Source organism: Phocoena phocoena, chromosome 3 (genome assembly GCF_963924675.1).
Source record: "Phocoena phocoena chromosome 3, mPhoPho1.1, whole genome shotgun sequence".
In the NCBI taxonomy this organism is placed as follows: domain Eukaryota; kingdom Metazoa; phylum Chordata; class Mammalia; order Artiodactyla; family Phocoenidae; genus Phocoena; species Phocoena phocoena.
The window spans coordinates 160,095,517-160,112,564 of NC_089221.1; the positions used below are offsets into that span (position 1 = coordinate 160,095,517).

Consider the following 17,048-nt stretch of genomic DNA (forward strand, 5'->3'; position numbering starts at 1 on the left):
GCAGGAAACAGGATGCAGAAGCTGGGGACGCGCTTGACTCTCCAAGTCCCCCCCCCCCCCGAACCCGGAAGTGTGGCCCACGTCCAGGGCAACTACGCATGCGCACAGACTAGATCGGCCAATCAAAACGAAGGAAGGCGGGCGTTCGGGTGAAAATCGGGAAGTGTGGCCTTTTTACGTTCCGGACGTTAGCCGAGCGCCATGGAGGCCTACGAGCAGGTCCAGAAGGCGCCCCTGAAGCTGAAAGGCGTGGCAGAGCTCGGAGTGACTAAGCGGTGAGTCTCGAGAGGCTGCCCCTTTGAGCCTCTTCCTGAGACCCCGGAGCGTAGCCCTCTGACCCGCCGTTACCTCGTCTCCCCTCCCAGGAAGAAGAAAAAGAAGGACAAAGACAAGGCGAAACTGCTGGAAGCGATGGGAACAAGCAAAAAGAACGAGGAGGAGAAGCGGCGCGGCCTGGACAAGCGGACACCGGCCCAGGCGGCCTTCGAGAAGATGCAGGAGAAGCGGGTAAGGCGGGTGGGAAGCCTAGCGATGTCCCGCATCGATGGCCTGGGTCTCCTGGGGTGGATTCAGAGGGCAGGACCCGGAGACCCGTAACCGAGGTCTACACCAGAACGCTCCGGGGAGGGCAAGCGGTCAGTGAGGACCTTAATTCCGGGGAGAAGATGCTGCGTGAGTAAGAGAGTAAGAGTCCACGGTCGGGGAGCTCCGAGGACAAGAAGGTATTCTGGCCGGATTGGACCGCAGAGGGGAGAGCTAGAGACCCGGCTTTGGATTCCAGTGCTGTCGCTCGTTTGACCCGTAACACTGGTCAGTGACTCACCTCTTGATGCCTCAGTTTCCACATATGTAGGGGTCAGAATCATGCTTTCTCCTAAGAGGGATGGGAACTTTGGATGAGGTAACGTGGGCAAATGGCACTCAGTCTGGCATAAAGTCAGTGCTCAATGGATATTAGCTGTTGACATTAAACGGGCATACTCACCGCTGTAGGTCACCACGAAGTGTTCCCATGACGACTTTGGCGGCTTCAAATACGTTGTATGTTCAGGCCCTGAAAAATGATTTCTCTTAATATTAAATACTTAATAAATTTGGGTGGCGACGGGTAGGAGAGGTCAGCGTAGGATAGATACGTTCAGCCCATTATGCTTGGGGGGAATAATCCGTCTAGGTCAGTGGTTCTCAACTGGGGGCCATTTTGTCCCCCACCCCCAAGAAGACATTTGGCAATGTTTAGAGACATTTTTGTTTGTTACAACTTGGGTGGGGCGGGGGTGGGCAGGGATGCTGCTCAACATCCTGAAGTGCTTGAGACAATGTCCCCCAGAGCAAAGATTGATCTGGCCCAACATGTCAGTCGTGCCCAGGCTGAGAAACGCTAATGGTGGTCTTGGTGATTTGGTCCAGTAACGTCAGGAAAAAGTTAACTCATTACTCTCAGGTCTAATTGAGTCATAGGAGAGAAAAAAGAGAGAGAGACTCACTGGCTTTGACATGACAGACCTGCGTCCCATTCTGTCTCTACCACTGTTGGTGGTGTAACTCTGGACAAGTTGGCTCACCTCCCACATCTTAATTTCTTCATCTGTAAAGTGGGACTCAAGTCCCAACCTCATAGGTGGTGAGGATTTAACAAGTGAATGCACTTAAGCCCGTTCCTTAAGGTTATAGTCAGAGGCAGGGCTGGGATTTTACTGCTGGAGTTGGGGTGGAGAGGGGGAGAGGCTCATGCAACCATCAGAGTGACTAATAATGGCCCCTCAGAGTAGGGCAGCAATAGTGGAGGTGATGGAATGTATCGGGTTTGGGATAGGTTTTGAAGGAAGAACAGCCAGATTAGCTGATGGGCTGGGTGTGGGCTGGGAAAAAGGAAATCAAGGACGACCAAGATTTTTGGTGGGAGAAGCTGGTGAGTGAAGGTGCTGTTTTACTGAAACAGGAAGAACTGGAAGTAAAGCAGGCTTCTAAAGTGGGGGGATCAAGATCTTCGTTTTAAAAGTTAAATTTGAGGTGCCTGTTAGAAACCCAAGTGGAGAATTCTCATGGACAGTTCGATACCTGAATCTGCAGTTGAGAGGAAAGGTCTGGGCCCAGATCAACATAGGGGAATTGCTCTGGGGACTGCATGAGATCCTTTGAGGAAGGATAGTGACAGAGGAGGTCTAGGATCTGACCCCTGGTGATCAGAGGGTGGCAGAAAAGAAATTGCAGAGGAGCACAGGACGGAGGGATACCAGGAGAGAGTGTGTCCTTAGGAGCCAAGTGGAGAAAGTGTTTCAAGAAGGAAGACGTGATCAGCTGTGTCATATGCTGGCAGGAGGTCTAGGCGGGTGAGCACTCAGAGCCCTTAGTTGGCATTTGGTATGAAAAGGAGGAAAGGCTGATTAGAGTGGATCCAAGTGGGGGCAGGGAAAGGCAGAGATGGAGACAAGGATTAGAAATAAGTCTTGGGAGATGTGCTGTCAAAGGGAATGGAGAAATGGCCTCTAGCTGGAGGGTAGAAGGTCAAGGTGAAGTTTTCGTTGTTGGCACTGAATACCAGAAATACTCCTGAGGGTTTGGTTTGACCTAGCGGAGGGAGAGAGGGGGGCAGGAAGAGAGAGAGAGAAAGAGAGGGGAAGAGAGGGAGGTACATGAGATGGATGAGAGAGAAGGGAGCAGGTGTGGACAAAGCGAGGTACAGTTGGGAAATGCAGATTCCCTTGTGGAAGTGTGTTGGATTGAGCACAGTGGGCTTTATAGGCTGGACAGCTCCTGGAAGGAAGACTCCAGCCTGGTAGAAAGGATCAGAGCTTGGCATTTCCAGCCCCATCACCCACTGTGCACTCTGGTCCTCATTTTCTCTTGTCTGTGAAGTGGGGTTTGCAACAGCACCCATGACACCCTCTGAACTTGGTGCGTGGAGTGAGAAGAGGGAGGGCAAAGCCCCCCCAAAGTGCCTGGCATTGGTGACAGCTGCTCAAGTCAGTGTGGCCTCTTGTGAGGAGACACGGGCCTCACGTGGGCTTACAGCAGCAGGAAGGGGCAGGGATGGACAAGGCAGATACTTCAGAGGGAGAGGGAGTGTCAGCCAGGTGGGAGCTGACTGGACATAGAGGGAGATGAAGAGGCAGCAAAGGAAAGAGGAGGGAAAGGGAGGGGCAGTCAGGGGGCAGTCTACAGTATATCTCATGCTTTTGTGGGTTGCCTGGGCTTAGCTGGGTGGTTCTTCTGCTGGCCTCCCTTGGAACCTGGTGCAGTCAGATGGCAGCTGGGGCTGGAGGCCCATCTGGGCTGGAAATCCAAGATGGCTTCACCATCACGTGTCTGGTGCCTCATTGCTCCTCTATGGCCTCCCTCCCCACATGTCATCTCATTCTCCAGGTCCTTTCTTTGCAGCAAGGTCATCAGACTTCCCGAATGGTGGCTAGCTTCCAAGAACACAAGGCAAAACCTGCTAGGCCTCCTTACAGCTTCATCCCAGCACTGGCACTGCATTCTGTTAAGTAAACCGTGTCACAGGACCAACCCAGAGTCAGTGCGACAGAGGACTGCACCAGGGCACCAGTACCAGGCAGCTCGGTTGGTGGGGTGGGGTGGGGCACCAAAGTGAGTCGGCCACAGTCACCCAGCTAGTAAGTGTAGAGCCAGGTGCGGCCCCAGGTCTGCGTGGCTCTGCATCCCATGCTCTCACCTCATACCAGGTATAATTGGTGTTAAGCATGAGGGTAGGTCGTGGTGGTACAGGGTGCATGTTCCAGCATCATACTTGTCAAGGCCATCTGGGTCTTGTAACCCTCTTGGCTCTGTGTCCTGTCACTCAAGCACCTACTCTGTGTCAGGCTCTTTACCTTCCTCATTTATCATCCTTCCTCAGACCCCTTCTGAGGCTTTCTTTTTCTGCAAACTGGGAATGCAGTCAGTTGCCCAAGGATGCAGGAAGCACATGTACAGCTCCCAGCGGAGTCTCTCTCCTTAAGTCAGTGCTAGGACGTTTCCCGCCACTCAGACCAAAGGGCAGCTGATGTGAGTTCCCACCGGGGTGTGTTATGGTCAGGCATCCCTGCTGGACCCACCTGAGTGGGGTTGAGGGAGGGGTGAGGTGTTCACCCTGAGACCTCCAGCCATTCTAAGTGTGAGAGCCAGGCTGGCTGGGGGCTCTCATCTTCCATCATGTGCTGGCCTGGGCTGCATCAGGCATGTGACTCACCTCCATTTCTCTCCTCTCTTCAGCAAATGGAAAGGATCCTGAAGAAAGCATCCAAAACCCACAAGCAGAGAGTAGAGGTAAGTCATGTGCTGGTGGGGGAGACTGAGCCATGTAAGGACCAGGCTGGGCCCAGAGGCTAGGAGCCTGGTAGAGGAGCCATTGGAGTGTTGGGGGGGGGGGGTGCTTTACCCAACCTCCCCAGGGTCATATAAGGGCAAGGCCAGGGTTCAGGCATCTATAATGCCTGGCAGGGTGGCTTTGAGAGGAATGGGCTCACTGAGGAGAGACAGGATGTGGAGAAGTGGGAGTGGGCAATGCTGCGTATCCCTAGTGCCCTGCTTGGGTCTGTGCTGACATGGGCTTTCTCCTCGGCTTTTCCAGGACTTCAACAGACACCTGGACACACTCACGGAGCACTATGACATTCCCAAAGTCAGCTGGACAAAGTAGCCTCCGCTCCTGGGGTATGGAGTGGCATCAAGGAGAAGCAGAAGGCAAAGTTGGGGTTATATTTGGCGCCTTTGGTATTTTCTAGAAACATTCTTTTACACACATCCTTGCATCATCTGCTGAGACAGTGCTTTTCAAAGCTGTATGTCCTCATTCTGGAACTTGATTAAAATAAGACCGTCCTTTTACCCTATTTTGATTTCTCAGTAGCACATAGAAGAGAAACATTTTTAGTTTGGAAAGTGTATCCAGAGATTAAGGTTATTTCTGTGTAAGTGCCATGGAAAAGTGGTTTTACCCCCGAGTTGTATCTGACTCTTTGACAGCCAGCCAGCTGGTTTTGCCTGGATGAAACCGACTCCAGAGGACAAGGAGCTAATGCCAGCATGGCCTGCAGCATGTACACCCCTGTAGGGCCCTGCACAGGCTGCCCTTCCAAGCTCCCTCTAGATTGGGGCTTATGCTCTCCCATCCAGGGGTTGGGGAAGCCACTTGCAGCTACGGTCTTCAGTCTGCCCCCTCAGCCTCCTGGCCCGTGAGACAGCACAGCCAGGGAAACAGAACAACCACCTAAGGCAAGGATGGAACATACACCTTGTCCCTTTCTAAACCTGTGGCCAGCATGTAGCCTCTTCTCCCAGTATCCCCATTCCAGACATGCCTAGTGGGTGTTGCCATGGCAGGCATTGCCAGTCAGGCACAGCATTCTTTGTGATGGAACCCAGACACAGCCTGCCATCGTACCCTCAACACTGGGCTCCAAGCAGCCCCCGTATTTATTCAGAGTTGGCACATAACATGTTTGGCGTTACTGGCCTAAGGACACCTCGAGGGTGATGGGACCGAGGCAGACCCCCAGCACAGACAGACGTGAGTGTAGTCGAAAGGAAGGACTCAGGTTCCCTTGCTGGAGAGCCAGGATCTTTGAAGGCCTCTGTATACCCACCAGATAAGGATCAGATTGCATATGCTGTTGGGAAAAAATGTGTTGACATAGATGCTGAGAGAATAAGAAAGGCAGAAAACAAAACCATGTGTTGGGTTTGGGACTGTCATATGTGAAATGCAGAATAAAACAAAGTTATTAACTGTGAGTCTGAGTATAATTACAGGCTGACTACCACTAGAAACACTGCCTTTAGGATTATCACACACAAAGAATGTGTGTACCACAAAACAACTATTCTCCCTCAATTTGGAGAAAATTAGATGACATGTGTTTCCACCTGGGGTTTGCAACCCACCTAAAGGAGGTGACATACTCTCTCCTTGCGGTGGATTCCCCCACTGTCTGGTAGAAAGGCACTTTCAGGCCTTCGCCATCCATGAGTCAGCAGTTGGGGCCTGTGAGCGTGATGCGGTGGCGCTGTGAAGAGCCTGCTTCGGTAGTGGGGAAGACAGCTACTCCAATTCTCCCTGCCCATCAGATCACTCCAAAACTGAGTGGCTGAAAACAGTGGAATTTCTCTCTCACAGTTCTGTGTATCGACCATGCTCAGCTGGATGGTTCTGCTCCACGAGGTGTAGTTTAGTTCATGTGTAAGTTACATTGACTTGCCTGGGGCCAGAACGTCCTCTGGAATCTCCCTTTACATAACCTGTTCCATCGCCAACACAAGTCATCGCCAGACCCACTCTGGGAGGGAATTACACAGGGCACGAACACCAGAAGATGCGGTTTATTGAGGGCCATCACTTATAGTCTACCACAGTGGTTCTCAAAATCTGTATGTTAGGCTCTCCTGGGGAGCATTAAGAACTACTGATGCTGCCCGGGGTGGGGTTCCGTCATGAGATTTTTCAGAGCTCCCCAGGTGACCCCAGCATGCAGCAAAGTTTGAAAAACTCTGGTCTAGCACAATCAGTATGGTCTTTTCTGAGATGTCACAGAGGTCAAATCTGACTTATACATTAACTGCCAAGAATGAAATTCAGATATGATTCAAATTCCTTCCTCCGCATATGGAGAAAAGGAGGTTACAAGTAACTTATGTGTAAACAGTGTTTACTGTGACAGTACTCTTGGCACTTGGAAGTCTTTGTTTCCTCAAAAGACTTTTGTCCTCCTAGCCCCCCGATACTGTATTACACATCTAAAATGCCCACAGCAAGCCTGAAAAGAAATCCTCCATAATGGAAAGGGTTGCCTCTCCTGGGTGGCTTTTCTTTTTGCCTTATGCTTTTTGGCATTTCCTCAGTTTTTCTTCAGTGAGATGTACAGTTTTGTAGTTAGAAAAAAGACATGTTTTTCTAAAACACTGCAATAAATTGGGCAAGGTATGAGGCTAGGCACGGTAGGATTTCTTAAGAGAGAGTTGATGTCAAAAAGCCTCAGTTGGCTGCTTTGTGGAAGAATTCTTCCAGCCCAGGATTCACTTGATAACCTTTAAAGATTCCAGTTTTCTTCTCTGGATTTTCTTGCACTTACATCTCTACCCCAAGTAGAGGATGTATAACCACAGAGTTGCAAAAACTATCTTTGAAAACCCCAAGTGGAGGTAGTAGAGAAGATAAGAGAGAGGCAAGCAGCCTGGGTAAATGGTTCTGATACTGCAGGACTGGGCCCAGGGCACTGTGATGGTTCACTGGGACAGAATGCAGGCATTTCTCCAAAGGCCGAGTATTCATAAAAGCAAATGAGATATAATTCAATTAGATTAATTAGGGTCACAGTTTGCATTACCCACAGTGACCACTAACTACAGAAATAAATCACCTGCTTTTTGCCTAGGTTCAGTGGGGTGTGGCTTTCAGGAGATCATTTCAGGCAATAAACTGGCACACTTGTCCACTGACAATCGTTGACACTGACAGGTGACAGTAACTGACTGTTGATACGGCTCAACTGCCAGAGTTTAACTTCTTTCCAAGTAACCACCACCTTACCCCTCCCTATAAAGGGTATCACAATTGGTGACTGTATATTTGTTTTCGACTTCCCCACCAGGCTATGAGTTCCATACGCCTGGGCCCCAGGTGGGTTCAACCACAAGGATCTCTTACCTAACTTGGCCCACAAAGTGGGGTTTTCAGCTGCAGGGGCTTCGCCCAGTCAGGCAGCTACAGTGCCCTACCTCAGTCTGCCCGGCCCCGGCCCCGCCCCTCTCGGCTTACTTCCGGGATGCTTGAGGGAGGAGCGGGAAATTAGGGCGCATTGGACTTACTGCGCCTGCGCACCCTGCGCCCTGCGCCGGCGCATTCTTGGCAGCTTGTTCCCGGCCGGACATAACGGTCCGCGCGAGGTTCCCCGGACCGGAAGTGGAAACGAACTGTCGCGGGGCGCTCCCGGCCTGGCTCACCGCCTGGCAGTCCCCGCTGTCGCCGTCGCCCTCGGCCAGTGCCGAGGCTTTCCGCAGCCACCATGTCCGCCAGTGCCGTCTACGTGCTGGACCTGAAGGGCAAGGTACCGAGGGCGCCCCACCTTCCGCGTTGCCAGGCAACTGGCAGGGGCCTCGCCCCATGGGGACCCACCCTGTTGCTAGTTAACCGGCCAATGGGAGCCATCCTGGTCTTAGGCAAGGAAGCCGTTTGGCAGCAGCTGAGGCCTCCACCCTGTTGCTAAGTATCCAGGAAGGGGTCTTAGGTCCGCTTTAGTCCTGCCTCGTTGCTAGATAACGCGGTGGGCTGCCGCCGTTGCCAGGTAACCGGCTGCAAGACCCTCATCCCCCACCCCTGTGGGCTGGCGGCCCAGGCCTCCGTGGGGGCCGGGGAGCGCGGGCCGCAGCCCGCTTGGAAGCCAGGCCTGGCGCCGGGGGGCTGCACGACCCTTGACCAGAGGTGGTGAGGCGTTGCAGGGACAGTGTGCCCTCGGGCCAGTCCCGCCCTCTGGGAGCGCAGCAGCTTATGTTTATTCAGCGATTTTTCTGTGCCAGTCCCTGTAGGGATTTCTTAACGTTCACTGTGACATTGAGTTACAAGGGTCAGGTGAAGTGGGTGGTGGGAGTGCCATTTAACAGAGGGAGAAACTGAGGCACAGAGAGGCGATGCAACCTGCCCAAGGTCACACCGGTCACAGAGAAGTGGCAGGTCTAGGAGTTGAACCCAGAATCATTTGTTCATTCAGCTGATATGTGAGGAGCACCTACTAAGTGCCAGGCAGGGTGCTAAGCTTTGGGCTGCCTTTGGGGAGCAAAATCAGAATCAGTCTCTGTCCTTCTGGAGCTCACAATCTGGTGGTAGAGGGACACTGATCTCAAAAAGCACAAATAAATATAAATTGCAGTGGTGGAGCAGTGATGATATAATAGGGAGAGTCAGCCTCTGCTGGGGGTCAGGAAGGGCTGCCCAGGGGGAGTGACAAACCCGGCTGAGACATGAAGGAGGAATTGGACATAACTAGGACTTGGGTGCCTTTCCCAGGGGTTTTTGGGAAAGCTTCATAAAGGAGGGATCTCAAAACTTTTCAGAAGTGACCTGCTGCCTTCCCCCAAGTCCATCCCAGCTAGAAGCCAAGAGACCTCTTGCATTGGGGAGTAACAAGAATAGGGCAGAACCAACAATATTAAACAAGCCCCACATCAGTGAGTGAGAGAAACACGGGTGTTGGGCCTAGGTGAAGTGGGCAGGAGTTAGCTCAGAAGCAGCAGGGAGTGAAGAGGTGAAGTGACTGTCCCTTGCTGCTCCATTCCCCACCCCCAGCACTTTCCCAGAGTCCCTTAAGTGGGTTGCCTGCCTTGGATGCCACCCAAAGTCAACAGCTAGTGAGACCCAGTACTAGGCTCCCTTCTTCAACCTTCTTGGAGGCAAAGAAAGACACAGGGCACACCAGGGGCTGGGAGGGTGCAGTGTTCCCCAAGTCTTTGTAGCACGTGTTCTTGTTTCCTCCCTGGCCACTGTGTCACCAGAGGTCCTACAGGCTGCCTACTCAGATCACTCATTTCTTCAGCAAACATTTCATGAGCACCTAGTAGGCAGCAATTCCAGTGCGGACCATCGCTCTGTGACTGAGGAGTTAGGGCTGAGCTCAAAACCTGTCTCTGCTGCTCAGCTGCATGACGTAGGGCGAGTGTGTGAACTCACTGAGCAGACGCACCAGGCAGGCTCAGCACCATCCATGGTCCACAGGCCACGTTAGTCCCCACGGACCTTGAGCTCTGGTAGAGGAGGTGCGTGGAAGCTGACAGATCCAAGCAGACACATGGATCCGAATGGCCAGATCCCATTAGCCACAAGGACAAGGCCCCAGGTAATGCAGTTACCCATCCTCAGTTTGGGCTGGCGGGAAGAGAAGTGTTTACAAAAGGCTTCCTGGAGGAGGGAGATGCCAGAGCTGGGAAGGTGACCAGGTGGCAGTCAGGTGAACGAGGAGGTGTCACAGTGGGCCTGCTGGCCCTGGCAAGCCAAAAGTCCTGGGTAATGCTGGAGCCTGGAGGATGGCACCAAGAGGGCCGTGGGTGTTGAGGATGTCCAGACGGGAGAGCAGGACAGAGGGAACCACTTTGATCCCAAGAAGGAACAGCCACCATAAGGAGACAATAACCTGGAAGAAGCATGATTATACGTGCCTTTCAGGAAGCTCCTGAGGCAGCTGTGGGTTTGCCTCCCATCCTCAGTGACCATCACGCCATTTATTATTCCACTCCCCATGGACCTCATGTTTTGAAAGTTTGCCTTCTGCGCAGACTTCATTTAATAAAAAATAAGGTCAGGGAATTCACAACCACACATCTACCTGCCAGCCAGAGCCTCTGATGACCGAGGAAACCAGCGGGGCCACATTCAGCTGATAGAAAGCCCTCCATGAATATTTCTCTGCCCTTATCTTTCTTGCTTCTTTGCAGCTTCTGACACCACTACTACGCTCCTCCTCAGCAGGTTTCTGTTGGCCTCGAGGTTGCAGTGCTCTCTATTTTCCCCGTTTCTCTCACTGACTGCTGCCCCTCATCTTCTGCCCTCCCCTTGGACGTCGGCTCCTCATGCTTGGGCCTGGCGTGCCTCCCGTACTGTTGTTCTCCTTGAGGCAGGCTTTGATTTATGTCACTGTGCCAGTGACTCTCAAATTTGTTCCAAAGTCCAGAGCACTTATCTGGAGATCCACAGGCCTCCAGGACACCTTGGAGGTCTCACGGCCACCGCAAACTTGGCATTTCCCTAGATGAGCTCCCTGCCACCTGCCAGCCCTGCTCTCTCTCCCTATCTCAGTGATTGACACCACTATCCATGCAGCTGCCCACATTGGAGACATGGGCATTATCCTGGCCTCCTTTTCCTCACTGCCATGTTCACTGCACAGACTTTACTGAGCAGCTACTATGGGCCAGGCTCCGTTGTGGGTGCTGGGACACAGCCGTAAACAAGACGAAAGTGGTCACTGTTCTCAGGGAGTGTTAGACTCTGGTAGAAGCGACAGATGATAAATGAGGATACGAATATATAATGCAGTGGTAATGTGGGCAGTGAAGGTAAGGTGGGCTTGGGAGTGGAAAGGGGCAGGATATGATCTTAGCCAGGGTGAGCAGGGAAGACTTCTTGGAGGAGGTGCCATCTGAGCTCGGGTCTGAGAACCGAGAAGATCTAGGCCAGGGCATTCTGGGCAGAGGGAACTGCAAGTGCAAAGTCCCTGAGGCAGGAGCAAATGTAGATGGCTTAGAGAGAGCTAGGGTGCTGACCAGGATGGCTGGAATGGGGTGAGCCCGGGGAGCATGGATGGAGAGGCATTGGAGGGGCTGTGAAGACATGTCATGGGGATGGACTTGCAGTTTGTTCTGTATGAGGGGAGGCTGGGGTAGCAGCAATTTAAACGAGAAGCAATCTGATCTGATTCTGTCTAAGAACACCTGTCTCTCTGCGAGGAAGGAATTGTGGGGTCAAGATCAGCAGCAGGGCTTGAGGATTGTCCCCTCATTGTTGCCTGCCTCCCTCCAATCTGTCCTGTCTCCTGCCTTTGTCCTGACCTGCAGCTCTGAGGCTGCCCCTACTCTACCTAAGCAGTGCTCCTAGGTGTGCCCACATGGGCTGCACCCCTAACCCCATGGCTTTAGCCACACTGGTCCCTCTGCTTCTATCCTGCCTGTCCCCTCAGGCCTCAGTTTGAAGGTCATACCCTTGCAGAGTCTCTCATTTCCCCCTGACCAGCTGTCTCAGTGCAGGGACCCTGTTTGTCTTGGTCACCCCTGTGTCTCCAGGCCCAGCATGCTGTGTGGTAGATGGTATGAATGAGTGGACCTCTCTGCAGCCTTGGTGATGAAGGTGAGCAAAATAAATTGCTCCCTGCTCTTTCCTTTGAACACACTGGGGGCCCGGGGACTCCATGCCCGTGGCATCCCCCAAAATTGGATACATGGGGTAGAAGGTGGGCTTGGGAAGCCCAGGAAAGCAATATTTATCAAGCAGAAGTGGCCCTGAAGGGAGTGAGAAGTGGGGTTAGAATCCTGGCTCACCTTTGTTCGCTGTGTGACCTCAGGCAGGTGGTGCCACCTCTCTGGACATCACTGTCCATCTCTTTAAAAATATCAGTCCTGCTTCATGGTGGGGGGAGTATATGAGGCAATATATACTCCTGGCAAAGAATATATGAGAGGGTATGTGGGAATCCCTGTGCCAGGGCCTGGTCCAGGTACCCACAAGCTCACCCACTGGGTGCTGAGTCTCTAAGAGGCCTTCTGAACAGCAGTGAGGGCACAGGGTCCCTTGCCCATAGGCCACAAAGGAGAAACTAGAAAAGGAAGGTTCTCTCTCGCCTGCTCGCGCGCTCTCTCTCTCTCTGTCTCTCTGTCTCTCTGTCTCTCTCTGGCTTGTAACAGTAAGACAATGTATCTTATGAAACTACAGGTTCTGAGGCAGGCGGCTCCCAGGCTGGTCAGCTCTGTGGTGTCATTCTCAGCATATTACTGAGTTATACTGCCAGCTGTCCTCATGGACACACAAGAGTGGCAGCAGCTCTAGGCGGCATTTCCAAATGGGGCCTTGCTCAGAATGGCATGGCTTCACACCTCCTTTTTCATTCCTTCAGGGAGGTGTAACTTCCATGTAACAGACTGTGTTTATTTAAAGCATATAGTTTGATGAGTTCAGTCATTGTGTATACCCAGGAAACCATAAACACATATTCTATCACCCCCTAAAGCTTCCTCACACCCGTCTGTATCCAGCCTGTCCCCAGGCAGCCACTGATGTGTTTTCTGTTACCATTTCCCAGGATTTATTTATTTCAGTGGAATCACATAGATATGTTCTTCATTGTCTGGTTTCTTTCACTCGGCTCAGTGATCCTGAGATTCTCTCATGCTGTTGCCAGTGTCAGTAGTCATTCCTTTTCATAGCTGAGGAGTGTTCCATGGTGTGGCTGGACAGTTTATGTCTCCATTCACCTGTTGAAGGACATTGGCATTCTCGCCAGCCTGAGTCTATTTAAAATAAGCTGCTGTGAACATCCATGCATGCATCTTCATGTGGACGTATGGTTCCTTTCTTTTGGGTGAATACCTAAGAGAGTAATGGCTGGGTTATAAGCGGGATTATAACTTTCTGAGAACCTGTCAAACTTTACCAAAGTGGTTGTCCCATTTTCCTTTCCTATCGGCAGTGATGCTTCACATCCAAACCCACAGGCCATGAGAGAGAGATGAGGAGAAGAGCTTCTCTTCAGGCCACAGGCAGGTTCTAGTAGATGTGAACACTTAGCAGTGTCCCTCTCCTGACACAGACAGAAGAGCAGGGCTCATTAGCACAGAAAGGCTCTGAGAAGATCTGCAATGAGAGCCTATGGGACATTGTTTAACCTGGCATCTCCCGAGTGACGCGGTCCTGGACTCTTGCCCCATAGCCCCCCTCCACGCTCCCTCTGGGAAGATTCCCACTGGCCCCTGTGGAAGTTCACTTGGCGAAATGCTTTCCTTGAGGAATCCCCTGGGGGATGGAGATCAGATGGCCCTTTGATGGACAGGTGTGTTTGGGGTCCCTGGAGGGAAGGAAGCTGGTGCGTCTCACCCCCCACCCCAGCCACCCGCTGGTGGAACTCAAGATGAAAATGTCTTCCCTGTCTTCCACCTCCACCCAGGTGCTCATCTGCCGGAACTACCGCGGTGACGTGGACATGTCGGAGGTGGAGCACTTCATGCCCATCCTGATGGAGAAAGAGGAGGAGGGGATGCTGTCACCTATCCTGGCCCATGGGGGAGTCCGCTTCATGTGGATCAAGCACAACAACCTGTATCGTATCCCTTGGCTAGGGGGCTCCCAGGGGGCCCCTGTGTGGACATGTGTGTTCATACACACACACGTGCAACTGAGGGCTGCCAGCCCCTGCCCCGGCTGACCCAGGGCTGGCTCAGGCCAGTGGGGGCCATGAGGCACAGCCCTGTCTTTCTGGAGCTCCCTGCTGCCCAAGGATGACCAGTGTGACAGAGGTCCAGGGAGCCAGGAAGGGTTCCCTGAGGAGGTGACATCCTGGAGGAGACCTGCAGGAAGGCCAGGTGTCTGCCAGCCATGGGAGTTGGCCGGCACGAGGAGCACTAGCCCAGGTGAAGTCTCATTCCGAAGCTGTAGTGGGGGGTGACCAGAGCCCTGGAGGGGGTTGCATGGTAGGAGCAGGGCCCAAGTGGTCAGCAGGGTGTGCACTGCAAGGCCTCATAGGAAATCACCTTAAGTGTGTTGGGAAGTCTTCGGAAGGTTTCAGGCAGAGGGGTGACATGGGCACGTTTGCATTTTCTGAAAGTCTCTGGCTGCTGAGTGGATGCCAGACTTCAGAGATCAGAAGTGGACATAGGGAGGGGTGGGGAGGCGGAGGTTGGCGTCCAGGTGGGCAGGGTGGTGACCTGGATCATGAAAGGTGGTGGGATACAGAGGAGGGGAGAGATTCCTCCCAACCCTGCCCAGATCTCAGAGCCCCCCATGCTCAGGCTCATGTGGAGACCTGGCTGAGCCAGTTTCCATCCGTGAGGTCTGACCAGCCCCCCATGGCTTTGGTCAGGCACATTCTGGTATCCGCACTGCTGCAAGAAGGGCATGGCTTTGCAGCACACAGCCCTGTTCAGACCCAAGCTCCAGTAGCTATGTGACTGGAGGCAAGTCCTGACCTTGCCACAGTCCAGTGAGAACAGGACTGTTAGGGTCCGTTGAGCTGGTGCATATGATCACATCCAGCAGACGTGGGTTCTGTCCCCTTTCCCGTGTTCACGGAGACACACAGGACCTCGCTAGTGCAGGTGTGGTCCACGGGCCCGAACATCCCCTGGGAGCCTTTTGGAAATGCAGAATCCCAGATCCCATGCAGCCTTGCTGGGTCAGAATCTGCATTGTAGCAAGGCCATCCCTAGTGATTTGTGTACATGTTACAGGGTGGGAGGTGTTGGCCTGGGACCTTCATCCAGTGCCCTGAGGTCTGGCTCCCTTCATCGTGCCTCTGTTTCTTCACCCCTCTCAGGAAGGCCTCAGGGGCAGCTCTGTAGAGTATGACAGGTGGCCTGTGAGCCAAGAGTTGGCTATCTTGGAAGCTGCCCTGGGTCTGGGCAGTGGTTGCCCGGGTATGGAGCGGAGGGAGGGGCAGCTGTGTCAGCACAGCAGGAGCCGTCAGACCAGTTTCCAGTTGGGCCCCAGTGTCTCACGCATGGGCAGCCAGGGAGGAGACATCGAGGGCTTGCCCCTCTGGGTGCCAGTGCCAAGCACACCCTGCCTGAGTTCCAGCCTGAGTTCCATCGTCAGGTGGCAGTTTCCAGCAAGGCCCAGCCATGAGGGTCAGAGGTGCCCTCTGCCCCTCCTTAGAGAGCACCTGGACGGCATGTTGCCTGGACTAGAGATGGGAAGCCAGCACTCCTTTGACTGGCCCAGCTCCATTTCCTGGGGCCCTGCGCTGGGCCAGCTGAGGCAGGAAGTGAGGTAGAGGCAGTCCCTTTCTCCCTCCCAGAGCTCACAGCTTGGCACTGGAGCGGCACAGGCTTGTTGTGAATGGCCAGGGCGCAGTGCACAGGAGCTGGCCTCCCTGGGTGGCTTGAGGCCCTTTAACGAGAGAGGAACAGGAAGTGCCCAGTATACACTGACCCCAAGAGGTGAGGACATACCCCACACCCACCCGCCGTCCCCCGCCGCCCATCAGAGGGAGTGTGCCAGACACTTTACATACATCACCTCAGTAAGTCCACCCTCAGGCCCCCATCATACTAGTGAGAAAATGGAGGCTTCATTCAAAAGGTTTGCTTCAGGGGCAAAGGCTCAAAGAAAGGCTGGAGCTACAGTTGGCCCCGGCTGCTTCCTCCAGAGCCTGCCTGGGGAGCCCTGGACCTCAGGAGGGTCACGTAAGCGATGGGCTTTGGAGAAGGGCTGGCAGTGCTCCTGCTTTCCGCTCCTGGATGACCCGCACTGCCTCCTCCTGCCCCGGGCTGCTCATCCCACCTGAAGTGCCCTCTGCCACACCCTGGGCTTCAGCCCTCAGCTCAGGCATCACCTCAGGGCAGCCCCCGCTACCCAGCAGCTGGGTGGGTTCCCTGTGCCCCCTGCTGCCCCTCTGTCAGCTGAGCGCTCCCTGGGAGCCGGGACCTCCTCTGGCTGTAACTGCTGTGTCCCAGGCCCAGCTCAGACCAGGAGGTCGGTAACCCGCTGAGGGCCGAGTCATGGCTTGGGGTGGCTCCAAAACATGCAGTGAACTGGGGTCTGTGGGGTGGCAGCCCAGGCCTCTGACTGCTCCTTGACTGCAGCCGCCACGCAGTGGTCGCCACCTCTAAGAAGAACGCGTGCGTGTCACTGGTGTTCTCCTTCCTCTACAAGGTGGTGCAGGTGAGTTGAGCCACAGGGGCCATGGGGGTGTCCGTCGCCTTGGCACTGCACCAGCCTCCCGAGGGCTGCAGCATCCCTAGGGACTTCGGAGCTGGAACCCCAGAAGTGAGATGGGGGAGCTCCACGTGATCCGTGAGTGGGATTCTGTGGCCTTAGTTGCCCCTCTGCCTGGTGAAGAGAGGAAAGTGAACAGGAGGTGGGGCTCAGGCCAGGTGCGCCATGACTCCAAGAGGGACCGGTATGCCCCCTAGCTGGCTGTGGAAGGGTGGAGGGTAACCAGATGAGTCAGAGATTAGGAAGGTGGGATAAGCAGGAGGAGGGCGGAGCCAAGTTCTGTTCAGAATCTTGGGGGGGCGGAGCCTAAAGGCACAGAGGCCTGAGGCCCTACCTTGGAGAGAGGTGACACACAGCAGGCCCAGCTGACAGCTGGGGAGGCAGAGAGCAGCACATGCAAAGGCCCTGGCGGGGGAGTGCACGTGGTGCAGTCAGGGAACATCAGGTGGGCCAGTGTGCTCAGGACAGAGTGTGGGGCTGCTATCAGCAAGGTGACAGGGCTAGACCATAGGGGTGGGCGGGGTAGGCAGGGGCCGGATCGGATGTACAGGGCCTAGTGAGGAGTTCAGATTTCATTCCAAGTCTCGCGAGAGATGGTGGAGGGCACTAAGCAGGAGACTGACAAGACCTGATTCGAGGTAAG

The 17,048-nt window shown here is 53.9% G+C and overlaps 2 protein-coding genes across 2 annotated transcripts in view; both read left to right on the plus strand.

Annotated features, from left to right (window-relative positions):
• Positions 1 to 201: 201 nt before the first annotated feature.
• FAM32A (family with sequence similarity 32 member A) lies at positions 202 to 4,642 on the plus strand. The gene is made up of 4 exons (XM_065875315.1): positions 202 to 275; positions 366 to 507; positions 4,216 to 4,269; positions 4,574 to 4,642. The coding sequence occupies exons 1-4, from the start codon at positions 202 to 204 to the stop codon at positions 4,640 to 4,642; spliced, it is 339 nt and encodes a 112-aa protein (XP_065731387.1).
• Positions 4,643 to 8,003: 3,361 nt separating this feature from the next.
• The window catches only part of AP1M1 (adaptor related protein complex 1 subunit mu 1), a 29,211-nt gene continuing 20,166 nt past the window's right edge, over positions 8,004 to 17,048 (plus strand). The window contains exons 1-3 of the mRNA XM_065873274.1: positions 8,004 to 8,045; positions 13,641 to 13,797; positions 16,284 to 16,351. Coding sequence (XP_065729346.1) covers positions 8,004 to 8,045; positions 13,641 to 13,797; positions 16,284 to 16,351 — 267 coding nt within the window. The remainder of the gene's footprint in view (positions 8,046 to 13,640; positions 13,798 to 16,283; positions 16,352 to 17,048) is intronic.

Coding starts and splice junctions, on each gene's coding strand:
- FAM32A (XM_065875315.1), top strand. CDS start 202: ATGGAGGCCTACGAGCAGGTCCAGAAGGCGCCCCTGAAGCTGAAAGGC. Junction 276..365: donor GAGCTCGGAGTGACTAAGCG/GTGAGTCTCGAG, acceptor CTCCCCTCCCAG/GAAGAAGAAAAAGAAGGACA. Junction 4,270..4,573: donor CCCACAAGCAGAGAGTAGAG/GTAAGTCATGTG, acceptor CGGCTTTTCCAG/GACTTCAACAGACACCTGGA.